Genomic DNA, 10,336 nt, shown 5'->3' with positions numbered 1-10,336 from the left:
GGTTTCTGGGGACTGAAAATGATCCCTTGAAGACTGCTGCTGATGCTGAGTGTTATCCTCCACCTCCATGCTGACACAATCCTCCTCAAAGGGGCCTTGAGAGGTAAGGAAGTCCTCCTCTTCCTCCCGCTGTTCTGCCTCAAGTGCCCTGTCCATTATTCCACGAAGCGTGTGCTCCGACAGGAAGACAAGAGGAACAGTATCACTGATGCATGCACTGTCACTGCTCACCATCCTCATGGCCTCCTCAAATGGTGACAGGACAGTGCATGCATCCTTGATCAGTAGCCACTGGCATGGCGAAAAAAAATCAAAGCTCCCCTGACCCTGTCCTGGTGCCATACTCACACAGGTACTCATTGATAGCCCCTTGCTGCGTGTGCAGCCGCTGCAGCATTGCCAACGTTGAGTTCCACCTTGTGGGCATGTCGAAAATGAGGCGGTTCTTGGGCAGGTTGCATTCCCTTTGAACGTCAGCCAGCTGGGCACTGGCATTATATGACCGGCAGAAATGACCACAGACTTTCCTGGCCTGCCTCAGGAAATCCTGTAAGCCCGGGTACCTGCTCAAGAACCACTGCACCACCAAATTCAGGATTTGAGCCAAACGGGGAACATGGGTCAAGTGTTCCTGTTGGAGGGCGGAGAGGTGGTTGGTGCCATTGTCGCATAAAACCATTCCTGGCTGAAGCTGGCATTGTGTCAACCACCTCTGAGCCTGCCCCTGCAGAGCTGACAGAATCTCTGCCCCAGTGTGGCTCCTGTCCCCTAAGCAGACCAACTCAAGCACAGCATGGCATCTTTTTGCCTGAGTGCTTGCGTAGCCCCTTGAACTCCTACGGAGCACCGCTGGTTCAGAGGAGTAATATGCAGAGGAAGTGGCCATAGAGGAAGAAGAGGGGGTGGAGGAGAGCTGTGGCAGAATCACCGCTAGCATTGTGGTGGAACAAGCTCCAACAATACTGAACCCTGTCCTTCATCCTTCCCAGCTGCCAGCAGAGTTACCCAGTGCACCATGAAAGAAAGGTAATGTCCCTGTCAATGCCTGCTGGACCATGAGTCAGCGGTAATATGCACCTTACTGCTGACTGCCCTGTCCAACGAGACCAAGACATTACCTTCCACATGCTGGTAGAGAGCCAGAATGGCCTTCCGTGAAAAGAAATTGCGTTTGGGGAGCTGCCACTGAGGTAACGCACATTCCACAAATTCACAAAAGGGGGCAGAGTCTACCAGCTGAAAAGGCAGCAGTTGCAGTGCTAGCAATTTGGCCACGCTAGCATTCAGACGCTGAGCATGTGGATGGCTGAGACCGAATTTTATTCGACGGTTTAGCAACTGGGGTAGGGAAATTTGCCTGCTAAAATCAGATGTTGGTGTACCGCTAGCAGATTGGCCATAAGCACTTGGGACACCTATTGCTATACCTTCATTCCTCTCCGTGCAGGTTTCTGAGAGGACTGGAGGTATAGTGGAGTTGGAGATCCCAGCTGATGAGGAGCAAGGAGAGATCCGCCTTGTTCTTGTGGGTCTTTTAAGTTCTGTTGCCAACGGACTGCATGGGAGGTTGTCATATGTCTGGTCAAGCATGTGGTGGTCAAGCAGCTGCTATTTTGGCCACGCTTGATACGCTTCAGACATATGTTGCAAACTGTGCAATCTGCTGCATACGTGTCAAAGGCCCACACCAAAGAACTTTATAAAATATTCGGGGAGTCCGCATCGCCCTGCACCTGCAATTGGGTGGCTGCCCTTAAGCTACCCCCTGGAGGGCATCCTGCCTCCTACCGGGCACCAAAGTAGTCAGTGACCTCATCATCCCCTCCCTCCTCGTCACTGGAGCAAACTTGGCAGTATGCTTCAGATGGGGAACATGACTGCCAGTTTCTTGGGCACCCCCTCTCTCTAGGCTCGCGTTACTCCCTTCCTCAACCTGGGTACCATCATCGGAGCCTTCAAATTGCTGCACATCCTCCTGCAGCATGTACCCGACACTGTGGTCGAATAGTTCAGGGGACTCCTCCATGCATGATGGGGCTAGGGAAGGAGTGACTGTTGACATGGAGCTGATGGAATAGGCCGCTTTGGCAGCTGCATTGGCAGGCAAACTACTCTGAGCCTGGGTGACAGGATGAGGAGGATGAGGACGGCTTTGTTATCCATTCCACCAACTCTTCTGCATGTTGTGGCTTAACACAGCCAGCTGCAGAAAAAAAGGACAAGCGTGCCCCATGGCCACGTACTGAGGATGCACCATTGACTGTAGACACAGAGCCTGCTTGCCCTCTTTTAGTGGCCTGTGAGTGTTTGCCTCTCCTTGGTGGCCTTCCCGACATGCTGTAAATTTTGTTTAGCAAAATCACACTACACTGTATTGTGTACACCACCAGAAAAGTAGTAGCAACTGCACTAGGGGTGCACAGTATTGTGTACACCACCAGAAGTCTAATAGCAACTATGGATGCACTGTATGTATTGTGTACACCACCAGAAAAGTAGTAGCAACTGCACTATGGGTGCACGGTACTGTGTACACCGCCTGATAGGTCGCATTGATAGGCAGCACTGATCTAGAAGAGGGGGAGTTTCCCATTGAGCAGTCAGGGAGGCATGTAAGAGCCACTCAGTGTGTGAAACTGTAATGTAATGTCACTGCTTGCAGAGAGGAGCTGTCAAAACTCAGTGCTAATGTCGGGGGTGGGCGGGACTGAAGTTGGCCTATCAAACACAAGCCAACGGGATAGGGGCTGGGCAGGCTGCTCCATGTATGTGGCTGCGCCCCCTTTCTTAAGCAGTCCAATCATTGACTGGTGTATGATAGCTGATAGGGGGTGGAGCCACATAAACGGAGTGGCCTGCCCAGCCCCCTATCCCATTGGCTTGTGTTTGCTAGGCTAGCTGTTTGGTCCTACCCACCCCCAACATCAGCGCCGAGTTTTGACAGCTTCTCTCTGCAAGCAGTGACATTACATTAGTTTCGCGCACAGATCGGCTCTTGCATCCCTCCCTGACTGCTCAATGGGCAACTGTCTCACAGGCAGCTCCCTATACAGTCTTACAGCATTTTACAGCAGATCTCCAGGGACACATTAGGGTGTGCCCAGGCATACACCTAATGTGTGTAGTAATGTACAGAGCTGGTCACCTCACCCTGTGTAGTAATGTACAGAGCTGGTCACCTCGCCCTGTGTAGAAATGTACAGAACTGGGTAATGTGTCAGATACTTTCACTGTCATTCTCTCTCTTCTGCTCTCAGCGATGGCGTCTGCTGATCTAAGGAAGGAGCTGGAATGTTACGTCTGTCTGAACATGTATACAGATCCTGTAACCCTGAAATGTGGACACAACTTCTGCCGGGACTGTATTGGTCGTGTGTTGGATACACAGGAGAGGTCTGGAGGTTATTCCTGTCCTGAATGTAGAGAAGAGTTCCAGGATCGGCCTGCACTGCACAGGAACATAACACTACGTAACATAGTGGAGAATTTCCTGTCCACTCATCCAGATCAGGAGGAGTCCGGGGTCTTCTGTACTTACTGTATTCACACTCCTGTACCTGCTGTGATATCCTGTCTGATGTGTAAAGCTTTTCTGTGTGTCAATCACCTGACAATCCACAGCAAGTCACCAGAACACGTCTTATGTGTCCCCACCACTTCTCTGGAGAACAGGAAATGCTCCGTCCAACACTCACACCTCCAGGCTGGAGGACCAAATATTGGGGCTGTACAGCAAACATCAGGGGTGTCGGGGGTTACAGACATTTTACTGGATGTGAGGACAGCTGGTCATCTTCTACATATATCAGATGACAGGAAAACTGCATCCTGGTCATCATCACATCAGCATCGCCCAAAAACACCAGAGAAGTTTCAGGGTCCTCAGGTGATGAGCAGTCAGAGGTTCTCCTCGGGGAGACATTACTGGGAAGTGGATGTCGGGGGGGCAGAGTACTGGAGAGTCGGGATGTGTTACCCCAGTATAGACAGGAGAGGAAATCAGTCAAGGATTGGATATAATCAGAAGTCCTGGAGTTTGGAGAGGTGGGGGTTGTGGGGTAATCAGTTCTCAGTGATACATGACAGTAATGAGATCCGATTACCCGGCGGTGTCTCCAGTAGGAGAGTCAGGATAGATCTGGATTATGAGGCCGGGCGGATCTCCTTTTATGATCTGTGTGACCCGATCCGACATCTCCACACCTTCACCACCACCTTCACTGAGCCCCTCCATGCTGGGGTATGGGTAGGGGGAGGTTGTATAAAGATATGTGGGGGGAATCAGAAGTGAGAGATCTGCCCAGAGACATCACAAGGTGGATTATCTGATTTGTTTCAGTTTTGTATGTGTGGGGATGGTTTAGGACCCCTGCCAGGTATTTACTGCTATCCAGTGCTACATTAGAGCGATTTCCCCCTCACTTCCTGTCCCTTTGACAACATTTCACCAGACCGGAAGTGAGGGGAACTCTCCAATAGCAACACAGACAGATAGAGAATTCCTTTCTTTAGTAAATTAGGGGAATGATCAGAACCCATCAAGTTTTTATTTCTGTCTGTGTCCCTGTTATAGGTTTTCTTTAATTTCTTGTCTGATAAAAAGTTGTCACCAGGACGAAGTGAGGGGACATCTCTCTAATGGAGCCCCGGATAGCAGTAATAACCTGACAGGGGTTCTAATCCTCCCCCACTCTATTCAAATCTAGAACAATAGGATTTGTCTAGACACACGCTTTAAAATCCACAATGAGAATTCCTACATTTCTGTCCTCACACAGGTTCCTTTACATGACCAATCCATGCATCTGTGATTGCCCCCCCCCCCCCTCAATGTGATTGGCTGTGATTCATATCGCTATGAATTAATGCCAGTGCTAGTCTTGTTCCTATTGGTTATGATGTAGTGGGGGCAGGGATTGTGGACAGGTGACGGGGGGTATACAGTCTCAGGAAGTGGAAATCCTCAGCTCTGTATATGGGAATATTGATCAATAATTGGATATAGATAGAATGATGGGAGGGATTAGACGATGACTACAATCACCATTAACCCCTTCAGTCCCGACACCTCTATGATCCTTATGGAGCCGAGCAATTGTTCCATTTCCTCTATGGTCCTATTCATCTGATAAAGCGAAATAATTCTCATATGATTTACTAATGATGAAATGACATGACTAAGTGCTTATATGCTAATGTTAGGTTCTTTATATAATAACAGGTTCTCTATCTAGAATGACTTTACAGAAAGAGGTTATTAGAACTAATTGTTGTTCTTGGGATCCTTGGAAGGTCTTGTTAGGGAACATAGACAGTTTGTCTCCTCCTTCTTCTACAATGAGGGATTTTGGAGTCTGGAGGTGGGACAAGCTGATAAGGTGTTCAGAGATAACAGAAATGAATGTCTCTTGTAATGAATGATGTGCTGCTTGTACAAATTCTTCAGTGAATGATTCCATCTGTAAAATGTTGATGTTTGGGACAATCCTCCATGACAACTGTCTAGGATTGGAGGGTAAAAGCCTCCCGTTTGATGAAGAGGTCAGATCCTTGATCCACCTGCCATGTCTAAGGATTTCCACACATCTTCATCTCTACTTTCTAATCTTTACTTTTACTTTGTAACTCTTCTCTTCTAAATAAACTTCCAGAACCTTCACTGGGAAAAGAGGTTGTTATTTCCTCATTACATTCCACAAGAACTTTGTAATCCCGATGGAACACATCCATCATTTTATTGGGACACACAAGGCTTCCTATGGTCAGGATTGTCTTACAATGTTACATTTTCATATATATAGAAGACACAAACGCATCACAGAATGGAACAAATAGATCTCCTTTGCTTGGTATGACCCGTCTTCATGTTACTGTAAAGCTAAAACTAAAGCACATAGATATTTATTTCTATTACAATTATTATTCCTTGTTTGTTTTTGTTCTGAATGAGTATTACGGAGTAATGTCTGCTATTCTGTAACGTTACATGTATTGAACATTTGCATATCTAATTATATGGGAATATTTTTTTTCATGTTAAATTCCTTTTTTAGGAGACTTTAGAGTTCTACTTATTCATGTTCATTCTTTAACCACTTGCTGACCGCCTCACGCAGATATATTGCGGCAGAATGACACGGGCAGGCAGAGTAACATAAGGGTGCCCGAGGTGGTCGGCATCGTTCCAGGAGTGATCCGTGCTGGAGGGGAGGCCACCGATTCATGGCCACCCCCTCGCGATCGCTCCTGAGGAACGAGAAGCTTCCGTTGCTTCTGAACAATAAACAGAAGCAGAGGAAGTTATGTCATCTCACCTCGTGGATCCTTTTCGTTCCGGTGCCCGAGGAGAGAAGACATCAATGTGAGTTTGCACTAACACTAGTACACATAGGCACATAAAACCAACCCCCCGATCACCCCCCCTGCACCCTCTGTCACAGTGCCACCAATAGCAGTTTTTATTTTTTTACTGATCACTGAATTGGTGTCATTTGTGACTGTTATAAGTTTTATGGCAGTTAGTGGTAGGCCCCTTTAGGTCTAGGGTACCCTCCTAACCCCCCATAAAGGATTAACCCCTTGATCACCCCACCCAAGTTAACCCTTTCCTCCCCTGTCGCCAGTGTCACCAAGCAATCTTTTTTCTGATCGCTGTATTGGTGTCACAGGTGACGCTAGTTAGCCAGGTAGGTATTTAGGTTCACCATCAGCTTTTTATAGTGTCAGGGACCCCCATATACTACCTAAATAAAGGAAAACCCCCTGATTGCCCCCTAGTTAACCCTTTCACCAGTGATCACCATATAAGTGTTACAGGTGACGCTGGTTATCATTTCTTTATACCTGCCGTTTTATCCCCTGATTACCCGGCGGGTGATATCAGTTAGGTTTTTTTGTGTCAGATGGGGTCTGCGTCACTCCAGGCAGCATCAGATTAGTGCCAGTAGTGCTAACACCCTCGCACGCAGCATACACCTCCCTTAGTGGTATAGTTTCTGAACGGAACAATATCTGATCAGATCTATACTAGCGTCCCAAGCAGTTTAGGGTTCCCAAAAACAGTGTTAGCGGGATCAGCCCAGATACCTACTAGCACCTGCGTTTAACTCCTCTGCCCAGCCCACCCAAGTGCATTATCAATTGATCACTGTCACTTACAAAACACTAAACACGTAACTTATGCAGAAAAAAAGTGCAGCGCTGGATAAATATACCTTGATATACTTAAATATAAACGTATACAAAAAACACAAACGTAAATAGAAAAAAATGGAGAGAGAAATTTGCAACGCTGAATAAATATACTTATGTATAAAAAAAATGCTAATACGTGATCACAAAAATTTATTTGAATTAATAATGAAAAAATAGTTAGGTACCTGGTAACTCTTTTTCTAAGAAGTCTTCCAGGGCAGCATCTGAGAGATAGGCGGCTCCTCCTCCCTGAAACAGGAAACACATTAGTCCACCATTATCAATTTCACATTCTTACCTGTGTGCCTCAGTTGTATTAAAGCACCGAAGGAAATCTCAGTAAATCTTAAAAGCTCCCCCGTTGTACCTGGTATTTGTCTTTTTCAAGGGTGGGAACTAGTGCTGCCCTGGAAGACTTCTTAGAAAAAGAGTTACCAGGTACCTAACTCTATTTTCTCGAATCGTCTTCCAGGGCAGCATCTGAGAGGATGTATCAAGCAATACTTACTAGGGTGGGGATAGAAACTGGAGCACCTTGCGACCAAGTGCCTGGTCTTGGTCAGACAGCTGGTCTATGCGGTAGTGCTTTGCGAAGGTACTGAAGCTCGACCATGTCGCTGCCCTGCAGATCTGCTCCGGAGTTGCCCCTGCTTTCTCTGCGACCGAGGTAGCCCAGGCTCTGGTTGTGTGTGCTCTGATCCCGCTTGGCGGAGTGAGGCTTTGTGCCTCATAGGTCATCTGTATTCCCATTCTTATCCATCTGCTGATGGTATTCTTGGAAGCCTGTTTCCCTTTGACTCCTGCATAAAAGGATAAAAAAAAAAAAAGGAGGTCGTTCTTCGCCAATCCTTCGTTCTTTCGAAGTATGTTTCCTACATCACGTTTGTTGTGAGTGTCTCTTTTCGCTAGCCATAGTTTTTAGAAGCAAAAGTATGATGATATTTTGGGTTCTATGGAATGTTGAGGGGACCTTGGGCAGAAAGGCCGGGTCTGGAGAGAGAATTATTTTGTCTAAATGTATTAGGCAGTATGGTTCCATTATAGACAGTGCTTGGATTTCACTCACTCTTCTGGCTGATACTAGGGCCACAAAAAGTACAGTCTTTAAAGGTGAGGATTTTGTCTGAGCTATCTTCCATCGGTACAAATGGAGGGGAAAGAAATCCTCTAAGTACTGTGGACATGTCCCAAGTTGGAGTTCTAGTCATTTTGAGTGACATCAGGAATCGCTTTATCAGCGGGTCCTCTGCTAGTCTTGTGTCTATGATTGAGGAGAGAGTGCTGCAACATGTGCCTTCAGCGTACTTGGGGAAATATTTTTGTCTGCTCCATCTTGTAGAAAATTCAGGATTGTTGGGATTATTCCTCTTTTGGAATATGGTTTGTTTCTGTTCCAGGAGACAAACTTTTTTCCCCCTCACTTCCTCGTAGATCGCCCTAGTTCCGGGCTTCCTGCTGTTTAGGATGGTATCGATCCCATTGTCTGACAATCCTTTGTTCTGAAGTCTCACCCCTTCAGTACCCAGGCCGAAAGCTTCAGGATTCTGTGGTTCGGGTGGTTGACTGGGCCCTGCGATAGGAGATCTGGTTGGTCCGTCAGTGTCAGCTGAGGCTGGATGCTGAGGTTTTTCAAGTGGCTGAACCATGCCCTTTGTGGCCAGTGCGGTGCTATTAGTATCACCATTGATCTCTCTCTGCCTTTTATTTTTTGAATCACTCTTGGTATTATGGCAGTTGGAGGGAATGCATAGCATAGTTGCCATAACCAGCTCTGGTTGAAGGCATCTACGCCGCTGTTGCCATCTATGGGGTCCAGAGAGAAGAATGTTGGTGATTTTGCAATCGCTTTGGAGGCGTATAGATCTACCTCGGGTACTCCCCACTTTTGAGTGACTTGTGCGAAGGTCGCTTGGTTCAGAGACCACTCCGTCTGTTTTATGGTCTTCCGGTTCAGGAAGTTTGCCAGTGTATTGTCTGTTCCTTTCAGATAGATACCTGATATTGACTTTGTTTGATTCTGCCCATAGTAGGATTTTCTCCGTCAGCTTCATCAAGCTTCGGGACTTTGTCCCACCTTGCCTGTTTAGGTATACCACAGTCGTGACGTTGTCCGATTGTAACTTTACGTTTCTTCCCTGTATTGCTGGTTTGAACGCTTTTAATGCTTTCCCCACGGCTTTTAGCTCTCTCATGCTTGAGGAGGCTTGGGACCATTTGGAGGTCAATTTTCCCTGTGAGCAGAGGCCCTCCAAGTGTGCCCCCCAACTTAGGGCACTGGCATTGGTGGTGATCCCGATTGGCTTGGATTGGGCCCATTTGCGTCCTTCGATGTATCGAAGTAGATTGAGCCACCATTGTAGTGTTAGTTTGACTGTGGTTGGAACAGGAAAGGACCTGTCTAGGGATGAGTGGCTGCCATCCCACTGGGACAGAATGTAGTTCTGTAGAGGTCTCATGTGAATATGTGCCCAGGTGATAGCTGGAATAGAAGATGTCATCAGTCCTAGTACAGTCATACCCTGTCTGAATGTTATGGCGTTGGTCCTTATTAGGAAGGTTACTGCCTGTGTGTGGTGTGTTTTGTTTTTTTGTTTTTTTTGTTCTTTTCTTCCATTAGGAAGGTTTTCGTTAGTCTGGAGTCCAGTGTATATAGCCCAAATATACCACTCACTGGCTTGGGGTCATCTGTGATTTTTCTGCATTTATTATCCATCCCCGGTTTTGCAGATAGGACATACTTGTGCACAGGTTGCTTTCTAGGGCCTCTGCTGAGTCCACAAAGAATAGTAAATCATCTAAATATGGTATTATGCCAATACTTAGTTGTCTTAGACCTTTTAACGCTTCTGCCATTATCTTTGAGAAGATTTTTGGTGCAGAGGAGATGCCGAAAAGGAGAGCTGTGTATTGAGGGTGCGGCGTAGTTGCTGGCCCTTGTACTGCGAACCTCAGGAATTTTTGGATGACCCTCCTTTATGGGGACATGTAGGTAGGCATCCTATAGGTCTATTGTCGCCATAAATGTCTCCCGTGGAAGGATGTCATGTCTTTGGAGTGTGGGAGGAAACCGGAGTACCTGGAGGAAACCCACGCAGGCACAGGGTAAACATGCAAACTCCAGGCAGGTAGTGTCGTGGTTGGG

The 10,336-nt window shown here is 47.0% G+C and overlaps 1 protein-coding gene across 1 annotated transcript; it reads left to right on the top strand.

The window, feature by feature from the left end:
• Window positions 1-3,259: 3,259 nt before the first annotated feature.
• Window positions 3,260-5,657, top strand: LOC141123836 (E3 ubiquitin-protein ligase TRIM39-like). Its single transcript, XM_073612078.1, has one exon. The coding sequence runs from the start codon at window positions 3,260-3,262 to the stop codon at window positions 4,289-4,291; it is 1,032 nt and encodes a 343-aa protein (XP_073468179.1). The 3' UTR covers window positions 4,292-5,657.
• The last annotated feature ends 4,679 nt before the right edge of the window (window positions 5,658-10,336 follow it).

Source organism: Aquarana catesbeiana, linkage group LG01 (genome assembly GCF_042186555.1).
Source record: "Aquarana catesbeiana isolate 2022-GZ linkage group LG01, ASM4218655v1, whole genome shotgun sequence".
Taxonomy (NCBI): Eukaryota; Metazoa; Chordata; class Amphibia; order Anura; family Ranidae; genus Aquarana; species Aquarana catesbeiana.
Note: the sequence above shows the minus strand (reverse complement) of the source record. Positions and strands in the feature narration are given on the sequence as shown.